This window comes from Chanos chanos, chromosome 10 (genome assembly GCF_902362185.1).
Source record: "Chanos chanos chromosome 10, fChaCha1.1, whole genome shotgun sequence".
NCBI classification, from domain to species: Eukaryota; Metazoa; Chordata; class Actinopteri; order Gonorynchiformes; family Chanidae; genus Chanos; species Chanos chanos.
In genome coordinates this window covers 38851577-38872890 of record NC_044504.1, presented here as the reverse complement: position 1 = coordinate 38872890, position 21314 = coordinate 38851577, and the positions used below count along the sequence as shown (strand labels likewise).

The 21314-nt window shown below is 42.1% G+C and overlaps 1 protein-coding gene across 1 annotated transcript in view; it reads left to right on the top strand.

The window, feature by feature from the left end:
- The window catches only part of ttn.1 (titin, tandem duplicate 1), a 137423-nt gene that overhangs the window by 66662 nt on the left and 49447 nt on the right, over positions 1 to 21314 (top strand). Inside the window, 53 exon segments of the mRNA XM_030787649.1 lie at positions 47 to 343; positions 459 to 645; positions 734 to 849; positions 987 to 1286; positions 1408 to 1707; positions 1827 to 1932; positions 2034 to 2230; positions 2351 to 2656; positions 2745 to 3023; positions 3175 to 3474; positions 3562 to 3864; positions 3991 to 4374; positions 4460 to 4762; positions 4850 to 5149; positions 5242 to 5538; positions 5642 to 5926; positions 6064 to 6347; positions 6349 to 6358; positions 6445 to 6560; positions 6563 to 6746; positions 6864 to 7175; positions 7260 to 7354; positions 7356 to 7451; positions 7560 to 7574; positions 7576 to 7653; positions 7655 to 7991; positions 8085 to 8393; positions 8490 to 8671; positions 8755 to 8884; positions 9002 to 9301; positions 9404 to 9721; positions 9814 to 10110; positions 10227 to 10526; positions 10669 to 10983; positions 11196 to 11344; positions 11450 to 11600; positions 11734 to 12015; positions 12140 to 12442; positions 12602 to 12904; positions 12995 to 13276; positions 13378 to 13677; positions 13765 to 14067; positions 14172 to 14480; positions 14573 to 14854; positions 14966 to 15265; positions 15385 to 15678; positions 15767 to 18736; positions 18840 to 19160; positions 19316 to 19600; positions 19711 to 20010; positions 20098 to 20505; positions 20600 to 20875; positions 20980 to 21279. Coding sequence (XP_030643509.1) covers positions 47 to 343; positions 459 to 645; positions 734 to 849; positions 987 to 1286; positions 1408 to 1707; positions 1827 to 1932; positions 2034 to 2230; positions 2351 to 2656; positions 2745 to 3023; positions 3175 to 3474; positions 3562 to 3864; positions 3991 to 4374; positions 4460 to 4762; positions 4850 to 5149; positions 5242 to 5538; positions 5642 to 5926; positions 6064 to 6347; positions 6349 to 6358; positions 6445 to 6560; positions 6563 to 6746; positions 6864 to 7175; positions 7260 to 7354; positions 7356 to 7451; positions 7560 to 7574; positions 7576 to 7653; positions 7655 to 7991; positions 8085 to 8393; positions 8490 to 8671; positions 8755 to 8884; positions 9002 to 9301; positions 9404 to 9721; positions 9814 to 10110; positions 10227 to 10526; positions 10669 to 10983; positions 11196 to 11344; positions 11450 to 11600; positions 11734 to 12015; positions 12140 to 12442; positions 12602 to 12904; positions 12995 to 13276; positions 13378 to 13677; positions 13765 to 14067; positions 14172 to 14480; positions 14573 to 14854; positions 14966 to 15265; positions 15385 to 15678; positions 15767 to 18736; positions 18840 to 19160; positions 19316 to 19600; positions 19711 to 20010; positions 20098 to 20505; positions 20600 to 20875; positions 20980 to 21279 — 16056 coding nt within the window.

The following is a 21314-nucleotide window of genomic DNA, read 5'->3' as shown; positions in this document are numbered from 1 at the left end:
TCCATTAACATGCATAACATAGATGTCTTTGCAATGCACCCAACAGATAAGCCTGGCCCTCCAGCTGCTTTTGACATCTCTGAAATCACCAATGAAACCTGCCGTCTAGACTGGAATGCACCCAGAGATGATGGAGGCTCACCAGTGACCAACTACATTGTAGAAATGAGACCCACAGACAAAGAGGAGTGGCAAAAACTATCCTCTACGATTAAACACAGTACTTTTAAAGCACACAAATTGACCCCCATGAAGGAGTATATATTCAGGGTATCTGCTGAGAACCAGTATGGCATTGGTGTGCCTGCAGAACATGTGCCAATTTATGCCAAGTATTCATTTGGTAAATATGCATCACTTTAATTACATTTTTAATTCTGACATATGCTTTTTAAAATACCATAAACTTGTAACTGCTATTTTATCATGTTACATATTATCATGTTTCTGTTTTACAGATCCTCCTGGTGCTCCAACTAGAGTTCAGCCTTCTGATATTGCAAAAGATGCTGTAACCTTGACATGGTATGAGCCAGATGAGGATGGTGGTAGTCCTATAACTGGCTATTGGGTTGAGAGATTTGATCCAGAAACTGACAAATGGATCCGCTGTAATAAGCTTCCAATTAAGGACACCACATTCAGGTAGGTTCCTGAGAGTGAAACTAAGGCTTCAGTGCTCTATGACTTCATTGGTTTAGGCAAACACAAATGATATTCTTTCTTCAATCAGGGTCAAAGGTCTGCCCACCAAGAAGAAGTACAGGTTCCGTGTTTTAGCTGAGAACCTTGCTGGACCTGGAAAACCAAGTGTCGAGACAGACCCAGTCTTAGTCAAGGATCCAATTGGTATGTTGCGGATTAAATAATATCAGAGACAGATAGGGATACTGTTTGTGCGTTAGGACAAAAACATAATTTATCAGAAAATAGATCAAATAATAATAAAAATAATAAAACAAACAAATTAATGCTTGTTCCTCCAGATCCACCATGGGCCCCTGGTAAACCATTTATTAAGGATATTGCCAAGACATCTGCCTTCTTGCAGTGGACAAGACCTGAGCATGATGGTGGTGCCAAGATTGATTCCTATATTATTGAGCTACTTAAGACTGGAACTGAGGAATGGGTCCGTGTAGCAGACGATGTACCCACGACAGAGCATTTACTGAAGGGACTGATGGAAAAGCAGGAGTACTCCTTCAGAGTGAAGGCAGTGAACATCGCTGGAGAAAGTGAGCCCAGCGATCCCAGCGACCCTGTCATCTGCAAGGAGAGACTCTGTGAGTACCTCTTTCTCAAGCAGTTGTTTCATCCTCTGATGACCATGGTTCCTGTTAATAATATGTTGATTAAAACATATTTTAAAATATAATTTACCTAATTTTTTTTTTGATCCAATAGATCCTCCATCACCCCCACGTTGGCTCGAGGTGGTTAATGTTACCAAGATAAATTGTGATCTAAAGTGGACTGAACCAGACAATGATGGTGGATCTCCAATCACTAACTATGTTGTGGAAAAGAGAGATGTGAGGCGTAGGACTTGGCAGGCTGTAGACACCACAGTGAAGGAGACCAAGTACACAGTCACTCCACTCAATGAGGGTTCTCTCTACGTATTTCGTGTGGCAGCTGAGAATGCAGCTGGTGTCAGTGAATTCTGCGAACTAGAAGACTCAGTTCTGGCTAAAGATACCTTCAGTAAGAAACTTACATGTTCATGTTTGAACATGTTTCCAGCATTTGAATATATTTTATTTCTATTTTCACATACCAGAAATGTTAGCCATATTACATTTTACCCTGTCTCCCTTTTCTAGCTACTCCTGGACCCCCCTATGCACTGACTATTGTTGAAGTGTCCAAGAGGCATGTTGACTTAAAATGGGAGCCTCCCAAGAGTGATGGTGGAAGACCCATTACAAAGTATGTGTGGTTTGGTTCTTTTGTTATTGAAGACTGAGAGACATTTACATGTATACCATCATATGAAAATGAGTATATTTTTGTCTACTCTTTTTTCATAGATATGTTATTGAAAAGAAAGAAAAAGTAGGAACACGTTGGGTGAAATCTGGAAAGACATCAGGACCTGAATGCAAGTACAGAGTGACTGATGTGGATGAGGGCACTGAGGTACAATTTCAAGTCAGAGCTGAGAATGAGGCTGGAGTTGGACAACCAAGTGAACCCACAGAGATCATAACCATTGAGGATCCTACAAGTATGTTATTTGTTATTTGGCACTACATATTATGTGGTGCCATGTCTTAATATTTTCAACCCATTATTTTATGCTGGACTGTCACAAATAAAAGCATGCAATTCAATGATTCCTTTTAAGGTCCACCCTCTCCTCCCATTGAGCTGAAAATAATTGATGCAAGTAGGGAGCATATCAATATTACATGGAAAGCTCCAGAGAAGAATGGAGGAAGTCCTGTCACTGGCTACCATGTTGAGTTGTCTGAGGCTGGAGCTGAAAAGTGGATGAGAATTAACTCCCGTCCAGTCAAAGAGCTCCGTTTCAGGGCTGAGGAGGGCATCATTCCAGAGAAACAATATGTTCTGAGGGTCCGTGCCATAAATGCCATTGGAGTCAGTGATCCCTCAGACATTTCTGACAAAGTCTTTGCCAAAGATCCTGACTGTAAGTGTCCATTAAATAGATTGATTATCACTTTGATATGTGTGAATATGTCTTGTCAACTAATATATGTTTTTTCTGAAATCTTAAGGTGAGCCCACTATTGATCTGCAGACTCAAGATGTTGTGATCGTTGAGGGTGAAAGAATGCATCTGAAAATCCCATATAGAGCAATTCCTAAACCATCAGCAGTATGGAAAAAAGATGAAACAGAACTCAAGGCTGATGACAGACTCACCCTGACTTGTGAACTTAACACTGTTCATCTGGAGATTCACAAATCTGCTCATGCTGATGCTGGTGTGTACACAGTCACCCTGGAGAACAGCTTGGGCTCAGTCACTGGAACAGTCAACGTTAAAGTAATAGGTACTGACTATTCTATCTCTGGCCTTTGTTTTCTTTGTTAAAACCTTTTTTTCAACTGTCTTGGAAAAAGAAAAGTTCCTGATTAAGACAGCAACCAAAATTTAAATAACAAATCAGCTGACTTGACTCATGATTTGAATTGTGTCAACAGGTCTGCCTGGACAGTGTAAGGATATTTCTGCAAGTGAAGTGACCAAAAGCTCCTGCAAGATCTCATGGGAGCCTCCAGAAAATGATGGTGGCACCCCAATCCTCCATTACGTTCTGGAACGCAGAGAAGCTACAATGAAAACATTCATGGCTGTGATGTCTAGGGAGAATGTGCAGAGCTTTGTAGTCAAGAATCTTATGCTTAATGCTGAGTATTACTTCAGAGTGAAAGCTGTCAACAAAGTTGGGTGTGGTGAATACCTTGATCTGCGAAACCCTGTGATCACAGAGGAACAGAAGCGTAAGTGCAATTTGTAATCTGTGGCCAATTACATGAAAACAGAAACTGACCTGAGTGACTTTAATAAAATTCTTTCCTGTATTTCAGAGCGCCCTGATCCACCAATAGACGTTGAGGGCCAGAATCCTACTTCCACGTCTGTGACTGTTACTTGGAAAGCACCAGCATATGATGGTGGCTGTCCAATCACAGGATACATTATTGAAAAGATAGAAAAAGATGGTGACAGATTTGAACAATGTGTCCCATCACTGGTGCCTGGTTTCTCTTACACTGTAACTGGCCTGACTGAGGGCAAAGAATATCAGTTCCGAGTGCGTGCAGAGAATGTTGCTGGCCAGAGTGACCCATCCCGCAGCACTCCACTAATCAAGGCAGCTGATCCTGTCGGTAATATACCTTTTGACAATTTAATAGCCCCTCAATGAACTATTCTGAAATGTTAAAGAAACAACACCAAGTAATATTTGGTTGGTACAAGTAAACGTAACTTTTGTACATTTCATTCCATTTCAGATCCACCAAAAGTCTCTCTTCACGCACGTGTACAGTCCGGCCTTGTCATCAAGAAAGGCGATGAGATCAGATTGGATGCCTACATCTCTGGGTCACCATATCCCACTGTAACATGGCTTAGAAATGGTGAAAATGTCAAGCAGGTGGTCAAGAAAAAGCCAGAGCCAGTTATAAAAAAGAAGAAGAAGGTGAAGACTGTTCAGCCTGAGCCTGAAGAGGTGTTCCATCCACCACTACCAGACCGTCTTTCATTCGACCAGAGCAAGAGGGGTGAAACTGCAATAATGGTGCGTGATGCTATCAGAGATGATCATGGGCAGTTCACTATCCAAGTCGAGAATGCCCATGGTGTTGCAACAGCATCATGTGAAGTCAATGTTCTTGGTAAGACTGTGTCTCCTGTTAATCTCTATATGCCACCTGTTGGAAATCATGTCAATACCAATGAATTTCTTTGTGTTACCCCCAGATAAGCCTGGGCCACCTGTGAACTTTGGATTTGAGGATATCAGGAATAATTCTGTCACATGCAAATGGGAACCACCCCTTGATGATGGTGGCAGTGAGATTGTGAACTACATACTTGAGAAGAAAGACAACACAACTGATGAAATTGGTTGGATCACTGTGACCTCTACCCATAAGGGATATGACTACCCTGTGACAAAACTCATTGAAGGAAAAGAGTACATTTTCAGAGTCACTGCTGAAAACAAGTGTGGATGTGGACCCCCATGCTATTCAGAGCCCATTGTTGCCAAAAATCAATTTGGTAAAATTTTGATCTGTAGATATCTATAGAGTTGTTCTTGTTTAAATACTTGCAAAATTGTAATGCTATATTTATTTCTTATTTAAGATCCACCTGATGCTCCCAACATGCCAAGAATTGGAGAGGTCACAGCCAATAGTGTTGCCCTGACTTGGCATGAGCCTAAGGATAATGGCAGTCCCATCTTGGGTTACTGGATTGAAAGACGTGAAATTAACAGCAAGCACTGGACCAGAGTGAACCGCAATCTTCTCAACTCATTAAGTACCAAGGCTGAGGGACTCATGGAGGGTCTGACCTATGTCTTCAGAGTCTGTGCTGAGAATCTTGCTGGCCCTGGGGAATTCAGCGTGCCAACTGATCCACAGCTTGCCCATGATCCTATCTGTAAGTCTTAATGATATACAGTACATATATTTTAAATAAATTTTACATTACATTATTGATCTCATAATTTAAAACTATGATTACTTTACTAGTGCCTCCTGGTCCACCTACACCAAGGATTGTTGATACTATGAATACAAGTATCGACATTGCATGGGACCCTCCATTGTACAATGGTGGTGGCGACATTCTTGGGTACCATGTTGAGCGAATGGTAGTTGGTGAAAAGGACTGGGTCCGCTGCACAGAGGGAAGATGCAAGGAACGTAAGTTTACTGTGAGTGGACTTACTGAAGGAGGAGACTACATTATTCGTGTGATAGCTGTCAATGATGCAGGCCATGGAGCCCCTGGCATGACCGAACCTGTTCAAGCAAAGGAGCCACAAGGTATTAAATCCTGCATTACTTCCCAACGGTAATGTTGACATCCACTTGATAGTATATTTTTGCCTCATGCAAGTAATATTTTATATTTGCACATGTTATGCAGAGGCCCCAGGAGCTGAGTTTGATGTGTCTGTGAGGAATGGAGTCATAATCAGAGCTGGAGAAACTCTACGCTTGCCAGCATATGTCATTGGTAGACCTCAACCTGAGGTGAAATGGACCAAGGATGATGCTGAACCTGACAAGGAGCGTGTTGTCATTGAAACAGTTGGAAAGAATAGCACTCTGAGCATCAAGCATGTGCTCAGAACTGATTACGGCAAATACGAGATCACTGGCACAAATTCCAGTGGAACCAAATCTGCTTGTGTCAGAGTGGACGTAATGGGTAAGTCCTACCATTTATTAACTCATTAATCATTGCTATACCCTATTATCTTTATTCCCCCATGCAGACTGTTATATGCAAACATGCACTTTTTCTTGTCTTACTTTTTTTTTGTGGTACTCTCTGTTGAACATCAGATGTGCCAGGGCCTGTGGTTGATCTCAAAGCAGTCCATGTCACCAAGAAGATGATCTCACTAAGCTGGAGTGATCCCCTTGATAATGGTGGAAGTGACATCATGGGCTATGTTGTTGAGAGGAAAGATGCTAAGATGCATATATACAGACAGCCTTTGGAGACTGCTGCATGCAAGTGTGACATTGTCGGTCTGCTTGATGGAGAGGAATATATGTTCCGTGTAGTGGCAAGGAACAAATATGGCCTTGGTGCCCCTGTGGATCTGGTCCCTATTCTTGCTGTAGGATCCAAAAGGTGAGAAGAACTGTTTCAAATGTTCTGTTTTTCTATACACACTAATGGATGATCAAAAGCCACTTACTTCTCTTTTTAAATTCTAGGAGTTCCATCTGCTCCAGAGAAGCTGCATTACACTGACCGTTCAAAGACAACCATAACTCTTGCTTGGCAGCCCCCTCGTAGTGATGGAGGCAGTCCAATCAGAGGTTATTATGTTTGAGAAAATGAGGCAAGGACGGCTCTGAGTTTGAGACTGCTAACCGTCAAATCTGCAAAGATCTCTTCATTACGCTGGAGAATTTGTCTGAGAATCACCTGTATGACTTCAGAGTGAAGGCTGTCAATGAAGTTGGAGATGGTGAACCATCAAAGCCAATAAATGTTCTTATCCAGGATGATGAGGGTATGCTTCACACTCCAAATTGTGCTTACCTGAATATTTAATGGCACTGCAAATCTGATTCACTCTTTGTTTGTTTATCTGAAAAAATCAGTCTCACACTGTTTCTTTTTTCCTCAGTTGCCCCAACTGTGACCATTTTGAAGCATTTCAAGAGTGATGCCATTATTGTCAAAAAGGGAGCAGCCATTGAAATCCCTGCTGAAGTTGTCGGTCTCCCATTGCCAACAATTGAGTGTGTCTAAAAATGGTAGTAGGTTATTGATAAACCAACAGAGACAATGACACTTGAAACAGAGGAGATCAACAGAACAACAATTAGAACAAAGATAGGTGTCCCAGAGACTGTCAGACAAGATACAGGCTTGTATAAACTGACAGCTACAAATCGTCTTGGAACAGCTTATCACAACATCAGAGTAGACATTTTAGGTGGGGCTCCTGAGTAAAGTTAATGTCAAGTTAATGTTGACTTATTTTTATTGCTTTTTCTGAAACATCTCATTGTTTCTACAGATCGTCCCTCACCACCAAGAAATATTGTGGTGTCTGATATCAAAGCTGAATCCTGCTATCTCACTTGGGATGCTCCAGAGGACAACGGTGGAAGTTGAATTAACAAACTACATAATTGAGAAGAGGGATGCTAGCAAGAAGAAGTCTGACTGGGAGCAGCTGACATGCTGCATCATCGACAGACGATATGGAGTTAGTTTGCTTTACAAATACAATACTTTGCTTTAAAAAGGACCACTGCACAGTTCAGTTACAACAAGACTTTGCTGATCACTCATGTTGTCAAACTGTATCTTTTAGGTGTACAAGCTGGAGGACCTATGGCACCTACCAGTTCCAAATTAAAGCTGAGAACAAGTATGGAATCAGTGATGGCTGTGAATCAGAGAAGGTTTGTCCTCAAGGATCCATATGGTCTTCCTGGTCCACCACAAAAACCAAGGATTATTGGACACACACGGTCTTCCATGTTGGTAACCTGGGAACCTCCACTGGACAATGGCGGTGCCACAATTCAAGGGTACTGGCTTGAAAAGAGGGAGAGGGGTGCTGTTTACTGGAGTCGTGTTAACAGAGCTCCTGTCACAAAGCCAGCCGTAAAGGGCCTTGAATACAACATTCTCCACCTCATTGAGGGTACTGAGTACCAGTTCCGTGTGATGGCTGTTAATGCTGCTGGAGTTGGGCCCCCAAGCGAGGCAACCGAGTGTGTGTTTGCTGTTGATCCGAGAAGTAAGTAGGATTTGTTTATACTGAAGTCATTAGAACTTGTTTACAAAATAACAATCTGTAAAGTTCTTAAGCCACATTGATATTGTTTTTCAGACCCACCAAGTCCACCATCAAGCCCTGAAGTAACAGACAAAACCCAGAGTTCTGTCTCTCTTTCTTGGCAACCACCTGAGAAAGATGGTGGAAGCCCCATCAAGGGTTACATTGTGGAGGTTCAAGAGGAGGGAAGTCTAGAATGGAGGAGAGTGAATCAGCCAGACAAGTTGATTCTCAACAATTCGTACACTGTGACAAATCTCCCAGAAAATAAGAAATGCAAGTTTAGAGTTATTGCTGTCAATGCCGCTGGAGAGTCTGAACCAAGTCCAAGGACAGCAGACATCATTGTACAAGAGATTTTGGGTAAGGTGTATGTGTCCAATATTCCATAAAGTATTTCATGGAGATATAAATTTCTTAACGTTTAAGACTCATTATATTTTGCTTTGAATTGTACAGAGGAACCAGTTATAACTGTGGACGTCAGCGCACATGAGCTTCTGTCCTGTCGTGCTGGATCAGAAATCAAAATTCCAGCCAGCATCACAGGTAGACCTATTCCAAAGGTCACATGGGAATTTGATGGAACTGCCCCAACAGAGAAGAAGAATGAACGTCATAATCTTCCAGTAGACTCAGAGGTATAATATGTGTGCTAATGCAAAGCAGAAACTTACAAAATGCACAAAACATATATTCACACCTATTTGCTTTAATTTCACAGATTCACTCTACAGATAACACATCAGTAGTAACAATCCCTGAGAGTAAGCTCAACCATAGTGGACGCTACATCATCACTGCTACAAACACAGCTGGAACAAAAGTAGTTAAAGTCAGGGTAAATGTGCTTGGTAAGTGAAGTAAACAAAACTTGATTAAATGCATTAAGTATTTGAATTTGGGACAAGTGAAACTGAGCATATATTGATCTATACTCTAACTTAGAGTGTTCCAAATCTTATGTTCAGACCTTCCAGGACCTCCTAAAGATCTCAAAGTCACAGATATTACACGAGGCACATGCAGACTTACATGGAAGCCTCCAGATAATGATGGTGGAGAGAGAATCAAGAGTTACTTCATTGAGAAGAAAACTGTTGAAGGAAAGGCCTGGACCAAGGTCAACCCAGCCTGTGCCAGTCAGTCCTTTGTTGTGCCTGACCTCATTGAGGGACAAGACTACCTGTTCAGAATTCGGGCAGAAAATCGCTTTGGCATGGGACCCCACATTGAAACCATTCAGAGAACTAGGGCCAGAGATCCAATCCGTAAATATAAACTTATACTTACTGTTATTTTTAAAACAAGTATAACATGTATGATCAAGAACGAGAAATGTGGTGATTAATGTCAGTGTCTTAATTTTGCAGATCCCCCTGATCCTCCCACTAGAGTCAAAATCATTGATGTCTCTAAGGGCACAGTGACACTGACATGGAAGCCACCAAGGAATGATGGTGGAGCTCCTGTAACTCACTATATTGTTGAGCGTCTCTGGTGGGATGCAAGTGGAACTCAGAAGGAGTCCTGGAGACAGTGCAACAGGCGTGATATTGAAAGTACCAGTTTCAAAGTGGAGGATCTTATTGAGGGTGCAGAATATGAATTCCGTGTCAAAGCAGTAAATGAAGTTGGTGCAAGCAGACCCTCTTCAACTGCAGGGCCGATTATTGTGAAGGACCAGACAAGTGTGTAAAAGACAGTGATATCTAATATCTTAAGATGCTCTAAGAGTTCCTGAGAGAATGTATAAATAACCCTTGTGGTTTTCTTTTTTTAGGGGCACCTTCTATTGAGCTGGAAGAGTTTATGGAAGTTGAGCAAGGAACTGATATAAGCATTGTGGCTAAAATAAAAGGATGTCCATTCCCAACCTTGACCTGGCAGAAGGCTCCACCACACAAGGCTGATGATAAGGTTGATGTGGTGTATGATGAACATGTCAACAAAATTGTGTCTGATGATAGCTGCACCTTGCTGATTCAACAGGGCAAACGCTCAGACACTGCTCTCTATACTATCACCGCAACCAACAGCTTGGGCAAGGCCTCCAAGGAAATGAGACTTAATGTTCTTGGTAAATTTGTTGCCCGGCTCACAATATCTTTATGCAGAATATCAGGTGCTCTCCAAAATGTCTTTGATTGACTCGACTTCTTTTCCTAATGAAGCATAATTTCTTTTCATTGTTAGGACGACCTGGGCCACCCTCTGCACCAATCAAATTTGAAGAGATTCATGCTGAACAAATCACCTTGTCATGGCTTCCTCCTAAAGATGATGGTGGCTCAAAGGTCACTAACTATGTCATTGAAAGACGTGTAGCGAATAGGAAGACATGGATCCCTGTCACTAATGAGCCCAAAGAACGCATCTATACCATTGAAGGTCTGATGCGAGGCCATGAATATGTGTTCCGTATCAGGGCTCAGAACAAATATGGAGTTGGTGATCCTCTTGACAGTGAACCAGAGACAGCCAGAGATGTTTTCAGTAAGTACTTTTAAAAAATTACAAAGCCACAATTATTACATTAAAGCACTCTCTCTTTCAAAATTGTTCATTTGGTATAGTAAACATCTGTGATTTGCATCTGAGATTATCTGAATGTAACTACCATTTTTTGTCTTTTAAGCTGTCCCTGGCCAATGTGAAAAACCAACACTGTCAAGTATTACACTTGACTCCATGACTGTGAACTGGGAGGAGCCAGACACAGATGGTGGAACTCCAATAACAGGCTACTGGCTTGAACGGAAAGAGACCACATCCAAACGCTGGAGCAGAGTCACTCGTGACCCCATTAAACCAATGCCACTTGGTGTGTCCTACAATGTAACTGGTCTTATTGAGGGTTCTGAGTATCTATTCCGTGTGACTGCAATTAATGCAGCAGGATGTGGGCCTCCAAGTGTGCCAACAGACCCTACATTTGCAAGAGATCCCATTGGTAAGTTTAAAGTGACTGAAAGTAGGTATTTCCATCTGAGGAAGTTTTTGTTGGTTCTGTCACCTCAGGCTTGTGAACTGGGGTTGTCAGACTTAGCATTCTGTGAAGCTACTTTGTGACAGTTTCTACTGTAAAATCAGTGTACAAATACAATTTTAAGGAACTCGCTCAAAAAAATACAATATAAAACTTAAACATACCTTTTCCTGTAGCACCTCCTTCACCTCCTACACCCAAAGTTACTGACTGGACCAAGTCCACTGTTGACTTGGAATGGATTCCTCCACTAAAAGATGGTGGATCAAAGATCCAGGGATACTATGTTGAATATAAAGAGGAGGGAACAGAAGCATGGATAAAGGTATGCATGTCCAAATGTTCTAAGATGTACAAATGTACAATCAACAGTCAGTTACAGGATCAATTATTGACAGGATCATTTAGTACATCATTTTTTTCCTTACAGGCAAAAGACAAAGAAATAAGAGGAACCAAATTTGTGGTTTCTGGACTGAAGGAAAAAGGACTTTACAGATTTAGAGTTCTAGCATTCAACGCTGCTGGTCTCAGTGAGCCTGGAGAAGTTGATGAAGTTATTGAAGTCAAGGACAGAATAGGTGAGTCTTCATACGTAGCAGATTTTGATCACTCTGTGCAAGGATTTTGATCAGTTTGATTATACATTCCCAATGCCTACCCCTACACTGGCAACGGATGTTGATCAAGTAACTATTTTTTTTTATGCTGCAGTTCCTCCAGTGCTTGAGCTGGATGTCTCTGTGAAAGAGAGGATGGTAGTCCATGCTGGAGGTGTTATTCGCATCCTGGCCTATGTGTCAGGCCAGCCTGCACCCCAGATTACATGGGGTCGAAATGATGCTGCTGTGCCAGCGGAGGCCGCTGTCGAGACCACATCGATCAGTTCCTCATTGGTTATCAAGCAGTGCACTAGAAAACAACAAGGGGTTTACACTCTGACTGCCAAAAATGAGGGAGGGGAAGTGAAGAAATCCATCATTGTTGATGTACTGGGTAAGTATGCAAAGTTTAACGCTAGAAAATGCACCTAGCAGGAAATGTGAAAAGCATTATATATTTTTTTTCTCTTTTTTTATTTTCACTCTTTTTTTATGTTTGTTTTTTTTTCGTTCACTAGATGTCCCTGGCCCAGTTGGTGCACCTTTCACCACAGAGAACCTCAGTACTGACTCATGCAAGTTGAACTGGTTCTTCCCTGATGATGATGGTGGTTCTGCCATTACTAACTACGTTATTGAGAAACGCGAAGCTGAGCGCAAAGCTTGGACCACAGCTTCCTACACCCTCAGCAGACATAGTGCAATCGTCCATAATTTGGTTTTAGGAAAATCCTATTTCTTTAGGGTTGCAGCAGAAAATGCAATTGGAATTGGTCCATTCCTTCAAACCACGAGTGAAATTACCATCAGGGATCCAGTCAGTAAGTTGATTCTGGACTTTATTCAGTGTTGGTTTATTGATGCATTGTGTAATTTACTGTATATGCTGTGTGTCTGTCTATCCCTTGAGCATTTATTGAATACATTTTAAATAATATGCCCATACAGACTCTAACTACCTTCTCACTAACTTTAACCAGCTGTTCCTGAACGCCCTGAGGATCTGGAGGTCACAGCAGTCACTAAAGACTTCATTAGTGTAACATGGAAACCACCCAAATATGATGGTGGATCAGAAGTAACATCCTACGTTTTGGAAGCACGTATGATTGGCAAGGATAAATTTGTCAGACTGACAAAAGAAAAGCTGATGGAGAGACGATTCACTTATGATGGTCTGAGAGAAGGAGACACCTATGAATTCCGTGTGAGTGCGGTGAATGAAATTGGACAAAGCAAGCCGTCCTTCTGCACTAAACCAATTACATGCAGAGATGAACTTGGTAAGAAAAGCTATTGTATTCCACAGCATAATTTTGTTTATTGGTTAGAATAATGAGTCATAAATGAAAAATATTTTATATCCTTTTCAGAGCCTCCAACCATTGAACTTGACTTCCGTGACAAAGTCATTGTTCGTGTTGGTGAGAGTTTTGCCCTGCAAGGTCGGTACACAGGAAAACCTGCTCCATCTGTAGTTTGGACAAGGGATGATGAAGACCTAAAAGCGGACAACCATGTCAAATTTAAAAATACACTGACAACAATGTGTCTGGGCATCATCAAAGCTCAGCGTGGACACAGTGGTAGATACTGTGTGACAGTTGAGAACTGCACAGGGTCTCGCAAAGGCATTTGCAATGTTACTGTTGTTGGTAAGTTTCTGAAATTTCTAATGTTATATCCCGCAAAAGCACATGATCAACACATCAAACAGGACACAAGGCCTCACAATGCCATGTTTTATCTTTTTCAGACCGTCCTCTTCCTCCTGTGGGTCCAGTTATCTTTGAAGAAGTTCATCGAGATCACATGGTTATCTCTTGGAAGCCTCCTCTTGATGATGGTGGAAGCGAAATTTCTAACTATATAATTGAGAAGAGAGACACAAACAGGGATATATGGACCACTGTCACCTCTGCCTCAACAAAGACCACCTGCAAAGTCCCTAAGCTGGTGGAGGGCAGAGAGTACATCATGAGAATCTGTGCTGAGAATATGTATGGCATTAGTGACCCACTGGAATCCGAGGAGATGAAGGCTAAAGATCTATTCAGTATGAAATGGCTCTCCAATTAAAAACTTTTATCATTTAATGTGTTGATTTGCCGTGTCCTTCAATTTTCAATTTGATCTTTTTCAGGAGTGCCAGAGGCACCAGAGCAGCCTGTTGTGAGGGATGTCTATCATGACTCAGCTCTTGTGATTTGGAACAGACCTCGTGATGGTGGCAAGCCTATTACTAACTACATTTTGGAAAAGAAAGAACCCTCAGCTAAGAGATGGTCTCGGGCAACCAGAGACCATATTTACCCCAATACTCAGTTTAGGGTCACGGACCTCATGGAAGGCTGTGAATATGAGTTCCGTGTGATGGCAGAGAATGAACTTGGCATTGGTGACCCCAGTCCACCATCAAAACCAATTCTTGCCAAGGATCCAATTGGTAAGTCAGACACCTCATAAAGGTCGGCTTTCACTTTTGAACAAAGTTTGGGTTTTTGTTGTTTGTATTAGTTTAGCTTACTGATGGAATTTTTGTCATTACAGTACTTCCAAGCCCACCTGTGCTGCCAGAGGCAGTGGACAAAACCAAGGATTCAGTAAGTCTGGCGTGGAGAGTACCTCGCCATGATGGCAAAGGAAAAATCTTTGGCTACCTTGTGGAGTATCAGAAACCAGGTGCCATTGAATGGATCCATGCAAATGAGACTCCTGAGTCATGCCCAGACACAAAATTTGTTGTGACAAACCTACCAGATGGTGAAGAGTTCCGTTTCAGGATCATGGCTGTGAATGCTGCTGGCAAATCTGAACCAGCCTATGTTAGGGAACCTGTCAAAGTGCACGAAAGACTTGGTAATTTGTCAAAACTTTGCTTACACGTTTTAAGATAGTATCTGTTGCTGGTGTTTGTTACAATGAATGTTTTTTTTTATGTTCATCCACAGAGGCCCCAGAGTTGCTGCTGGATGCCAATATGGCTCGTGACCATCTAGCCATGATAGGAACAGACATCACCCTCAGTGCTGTCATTAAGGGCATGCCCATTCCTGCAGTATCTTGGAAAAAGAATGATGGAGAGGTTCCTTCTCATATTATTGTTGAAGTCACTACAACAGGAAGCAAATTGCATATTAAAAAGTGCACACGTGCTGACTGTGGAAACTATACTATTACTGTTGAAAATGCTGCTGGATCAAAAACAGCCACTTGCACAGTGCTTGTCTTGGGTATGTATAACTGTAAATGACTCTCAGTTACCAAAGCAAGGGCAATGGTTTGAGTACTGTTATAAATGCATAACCATTTAACTTTAACTAAATTTTTTTTGTGTTCCCCAGATAAACCTGGGCCTCCACGGGATCTAACCATCTCTGAGATCACAAGTGAATCAGCCTACCTTACTTGGAAAGCACCTGAGGATGATGGTGGAGCCGTCATTTCACATTATGTTGTGGAAAAGAAAGATGTTGCTGCTGAAAAATGGGTGCCAGTCTGTGCATCCTCCAAAAAGCTCAGTCTGATGGCTCTTTATCTAATGGAGGGTATCCAGTACCTCTTCCGTGTTGCAGCTGAAAATCAGTTTGGCAGAAGTGCATACATTGAAACCATCAAGCCTATCAAAGCAATTGATCCTCTCTGTGAGTGCAACATGACACAGAATATGTAAAAATATCATTCATAAACCTGTGAAAATGTTTGAAAATATCACTCATAATCAATTGGTATTCATTTTGCATATTTGTTTCATTATTTTCAGACCCACCTGGTCCACCTAAGAATTTGCATCATGTAGATGCAGACAAAACTGAAGTCTGGCTTCAGTGGGAGTGGCCTGATCGCACAGGTGGAAGTGAAATCACTGGATTCATTGTTGAATATCAAGAGGAAGGAGCCACAGATTGGGTTACATTCAAGACTGTCAGCAATCCTCAAAGTCATGTTACTGGACTCGAAGAGGGAAAGACGTACAGATTCCGCGTGAAAGCACAAAATGCCATTGGTGTGAGCCGGCCAGATACTAGTGTTCCAGTGACATGTCAGGAAAAGACTTGTAAGTGCACTGTAACTTATAATGTGATAATGTCTAATTGTAATAAATACAAATGTGTTTCATAATTTTAAATTTCTGTCCTTTCCAGTGCCCCCATCTATTGAAGTGGATGTGAAACTTATTGAGGGTCTAATTACAAAAGCTGGAAGTACAATTACACTTCCAGCAATCATGAAGGGTATTCCAACTCCTACTGCCAAGTGGTTGAGCGATGGTAATGAATTGCAGACGGAAGGCAAATACAAGATTGACACTGAGGGAACTTCAACGGCACTCACCATTAGTGAATGTGCCAGAACCGACAGTGGAGAGTACATTCTCACTGTATCAAACCCTGCTGGCAGTAAGACAGTTGCTCTGCATGTAACTGTGCTGGATGTCCCAGGACCTCCAATTGGTCCTGCTAACATCCTGGAGGTTGCTCCTGATCACATGGTTATCAGCTGGCGCCCGCCAAAAGATGATGGTGGGACGCCTGTGACAAGCTATATTGTTGAGAAGAAGGATGTCAAGAAGCCTTGGGAGCCCTGGCATGTTGTAAGCTCTGGAAGCACAAGCATGAAAGCAAAAATTCCTCGCTTGGAAAAAGGTCGTGAATATATTGTACGGATCCGTGCAGAAAATAAAATTGGCATAGGAGCTCCCCTGGAAAGTCCACCAACTATTGCAAAACATATGTTTGATCCACCTGGTCCACCTGGTCAGCCAGTATGTTCTGATATAACTGAAAATGCTGTAACAGTAGAATGGACCGTGCCAGACACTGATGGTGGCAGTCCAGTCAGTGGCTACATTGTAGAACGCAGGGAGATGACTGGTAAATGGATTCGTGTGAATAAGACACCGGTCTTGGATGTAAGATACAGAGCATCTGGTCTGTTTGAGGGGAACAGTTATGAATTCAGAATCTTTGCTGAGAACATTGCAGGTATAAGTGAGCCCTCACCAGTGTCAGATCCAGTAAAAGCCACACGTCCATTAGGTCGCCCAGGACCTCCAGGTAACCTAAAACTGAAGGACTGGAGCAAGTCATATGCTGATTTGGTGTGGTCCAAGCCCACCAGAGATGGTGGCAGCCCTATTATAGGCTATGTTGTTGAAATCCAGAGATCAGGTTCTGCTCAATGGGAAAGAATTAATAAAGACCCAATAAAACCATGTGCTTTCAGAGTACCAGGACTTGCTGAAGGTACAGAATATAGGTTCCGTGTCAGAGCTTCAAATAAGGTTGGAGACAGTGAACCAAGAGAACTCCAAGAAACAGTTCTTGCCAAGGATATTCTTATTCCACCTGAAGTCACCGTTGATGTTGCATGCCGTGACAGTCTGACGGTCAGGGCAGGACAGATCATCAGTCTTGTGACTCGTGTTAAAGGTAGACCTGATCCTGAAATAACCTGGACTAAAGATGCAAGAGTTTTAAGCAGGGACAAACGCACAGAAATGAACAACACATTCCCTCTGGTTGAGCTTGTCATCCAGGAAGCTGTGAGAGGAGATTATGGAAAGTATGCAATTCAGGCTAAAAACAGCAGTGGTCAAGCACAAGCTACGATTATAGTCAATGTACTTGATATTCCAGGAGCTTGCCAGAATTTGAAAGTTGCCTATGCAACTAAGGACTCTTGCATGGTGTCCTGGGAGAACCCAGAGGATAATGGTGGCTCTGAAATCACGAATTATGTAATTGAGTGTCGTCAGCCTAGTCAGAGAGGTTGGACAGTTGTCTCATCTGACTGCACAAAACGGCTTATCAAAGCTCCACTGGTGGAAAATTGTGAGTATTTCTTCCGTGTGAGTGCAGAGAACAAATGCGGTGTAGGACCATCAACTGAAACAAAAACACCAGTTCTTGCTGTTGATCCTATTGAAAAACCTGGCGAACCAGAGAACCTACAAATTATTGAAATTGGAAAGAATTTTGTCTTCCTCAAATGGAAGAAGCCAGAGTATGATGGTGGTAGCCGTAACCTTGCATATCATATTGAAAAGAAACCTAAAGAGGCGGAAGAATGGGAAAGACTTCACAAAGGTGCAATTAAGGAAACATTCTTTATGGCAGACAGGTGTATTGAAAACCAACTATATCAGTTTAGAGTACAAACAAAGAATGAGGCAGGAGAGAGTAACTGGGTGACAACACCTGAAGTTCTTGTAAAAGAAGAGATCGTAGAACCTGAGCTCAAAGTCAAAATGACTGGGGTTATTTTGGTTAAAGCTGGAGATTCAATTGCCATTGAAGCTGATATGAAAGGAAAACCACAGCCAGATGTCAAGTGGACTAAAGAGGGTGACACAGAGGATATCAGCAAGAGCCCTAGAGCTCAGATTGAAACTGGCACCAACTTCTCTAAATTCCTCCTAACAAACTCCAAACGTGGAGACACCGGGAAATATATCATCACTGCTACAAACAGCGCAGGAACCTGCACTGCTTCTGCGGCTGTTAATGTCCTTGATAAACCTGGTCCAATTAGAGAACTCAAAGTGTCAGGTATTTCAGTGGACCGATGCAAATTGACATGGGAACCACCAGAGGATGATGGTGGATGTGAGATTTATAACTATATTATTGAAAAATGTGAGACAAAGAGGATGGTCTGGTCAATCCACTCTTCAGCGGTGATAACCAACTCTGCAAATATAACTCGCCTTGTGGAAGGAAATGAATACATATTCAGAGTGAGAGCAGAAAACAAAATGGGGGCTGGTCCTGGTGTAGAAACTGAATCTATTATTGCTCGAACTCAGTTTAGTATACCTGGTGCTCCAGATGCTCCCGAAGTAACCAAAATTGCCAGAACAGAGATGACAGTCGCATGGTCTTCTCCAGAGAATGATGGTGGGAAACCCATCACTGGTTACATTCTTGAGAAAAAAGAAGAATATGCCGTCAGATGGGCCCCAGTTACAAAAGATCAAATTCCTAGCGCACATATGACTGTCACTGGCTTGTTGCCAAATCATGAGTACCAATTCCGCGTCAAAGCTGTGAATGAGATTGGCATCGGTGAACCAAGCAAGCCATCAAGGCCGCTCACTGCTAGAGATCCTGTTGGTATGTTGAACTTCTGAAAACTACATGATTGTATGATCCAAAGTTAGAAATAGTTCTGCCAATTTGAATATTCCATTCTAATTTCTGCTTTTTCATTTTGCAGAGCCTCCTGGTCCTCCTGTAAACTTGAAGGTTACCGACAGCTCAAAGACATCAGTTACGCTTGGCTGGGAAAAACCTGCATACGATGGTGGTGCTCCACTCATTGGATATGTTGTGGAAGTCAGACCCAAGGCTGTAAGCAAAAAGTCAGATGAGGGTTGGAAGAGGTGCAACGTTGCCGCGCAGCTGATTGCTACAGAATTTACAGTAACAAGTTTGGATGAAAAACTTGAATATGAGTTTCGCGTTTCTGCACAAAATCAGATTGGTATTAGTCAGCCTGCAAATCTTGAAGGAGCTGTTACACCCAGGGATATCCTCGGTAAGACATCAGAAGAAAGAACAAAAATTTATAACTTTTTATGTGTGGTACTTTTGCTGTTCCACATCTTTGTGCCTTTACGTTAGACAGAATCATACAAACTCACTAACAACTCTATTAACCTACATTAACTTCTATATTTTTTACACCAACAGAGGCTCCTGAAATTGACCTGGATGCCAACCTGAAAAAGGGTCTTACTGTTAGAGCTGGATGTCCAATCAGGCTCTGTGCAACTATCAGGGGAAGACCTGCACCTAAAGTATTATGGAGACGAATGGGAATTGATAATGTTGTCAGAAAAGGTCAGGTGGATCTCATTGACACAATGACATTCCTTGTTATCTCTGAAACCACCAGAGAGGACTCTGGCAAATATTCTCTGACAGTGTCCAGCGCAGCAGGAGAAAAGGCAGTCTTTGTCAATGTCAAAGTACTTGGTAAGTTTAAAAGCAATTAGTTGTTAAACCCAATCATTTTATTCCATACCAGTGTTTCTCATTTTCATTATGTTACAATTTTATTAATAATGTTTAATATGTTTAAACAGATACCCCTGGGCCTGTGATCGGCCTAGACGCAAGTGACATCACAGTGATGTCCTGCAATCTGACATGGTCTCCACCTGAATTAGATGGTGGCAGTGAAGTCACTCACTACATCGTTGAAAAGCGTGAGATTGATCGCAAAACTTGGGCAACAGTCAATGCCAATGTGGACAAGACAACGGTTAAAGTCAGCAATCTGTCCCCAGGCACAGAATATTATTTCAGAGTCACAGCTGTGAATGAGTATGGCCCTGGAGTTCCAAAAGTTTCTCCAAGGTCCTATCTGGCATCGGATCCTGTCAGTGAGTAATGCTAGTTTGCAAAATTTTAGTACTGTTTATGGTAATAAATACAAGTTTATCCTAACATTCTATTTCTTCTTTCTTTAGGCAAACCAGACCCACCCCAGAAAGTCGATGTTTTGGAGATAACTAAAAACAGTGCAACAATAGGCTGGGTGAAACCTATGAGGGATGGAGGAGCTAAGATTGATGGTTATGTAATTGACTACCTTTTGCTCCCTGCACCCAAACCACCCAAGGAACCAGTGGAGGGTGATACTGAAACTGCTGCAGAAGTAGCAGCTGAGCCAGTGCCTGCACCTCCTCCTGCAGAGGAAGAAGTCGAAGAAAAGAAGGAAGAATGGACACCATATACAGTTGTTAAAGATTTAAGTATATCTGTTGTTGGTCTAAAGGAGGGAAGGAAATACCGATTCCGAGTGGCAGCAAGAAATGCCATGGGATGCAGTCTACCCACTGAAACTAGAGATGCATTTGAGATCAAAGAACAAATGTGTAAGTTGCAAATTAAGTGTGCATTTGTTTGAACTATGATACTCATTTCTGTTCCATTATCTCACTTAAAAACTTCTTTGTTGTATTCTTACAGTGGAGCCCAAGATCATTATGCCAGAGACTGTCTCTGCAAAGGCAGGGGCTAAACTTAGGGTGGAAGCCCTTGTTTCTGGAAAGCCAGCACCTTCCTGCCAGTGGAAGCGTGGAGATGATAATGTTGTCCCCTCTAGTCGTCTTGCTGTGCACAAATCCCAGAATGTGTGTGTGCTCATCATCAAAGATGTCTCACGAGCAGACAGTGGCCAATACAGCCTTGTTGCAGAGAACAGCTCAGCTAAAGTGGAACAGACTATGAAAATAATAATTAAAGGTAAGTCTCGTTTTGAAATGTACACCTTTAACTAAGCCTTTTACTAAGTCTTTCTGAAAACTTTCTAAACTTATTAAGATTTTAAACAACACATCCTGTTTCAGATATCCCTGGCCCACCTGAGCCACCCTTTGAGATCAGTGACATAGACTCTGATGCCTGCACACTCTCCTGGAATAAACCACTTGAAGACGGTGGAAGTAAAATCACCAACTATGTGGTTGAGAAATGTGATGTAAGCAGAGGTGACTGGGTCAGTGCTCTCTCAAGCTGTGGTAAGACTGGATGCCGGCTTGGAAAGCTTATTCCTGGAAAAGAGTATATCTTCCGCGCCCGTGCTGAGAACCGTTTTGGTATTTCTGACCCGCTCACATCTGAGAGGATGGTTGCTAAATTCCCATTTGGTAAGATCAAAACATAATGAGAAAAATACTTTATT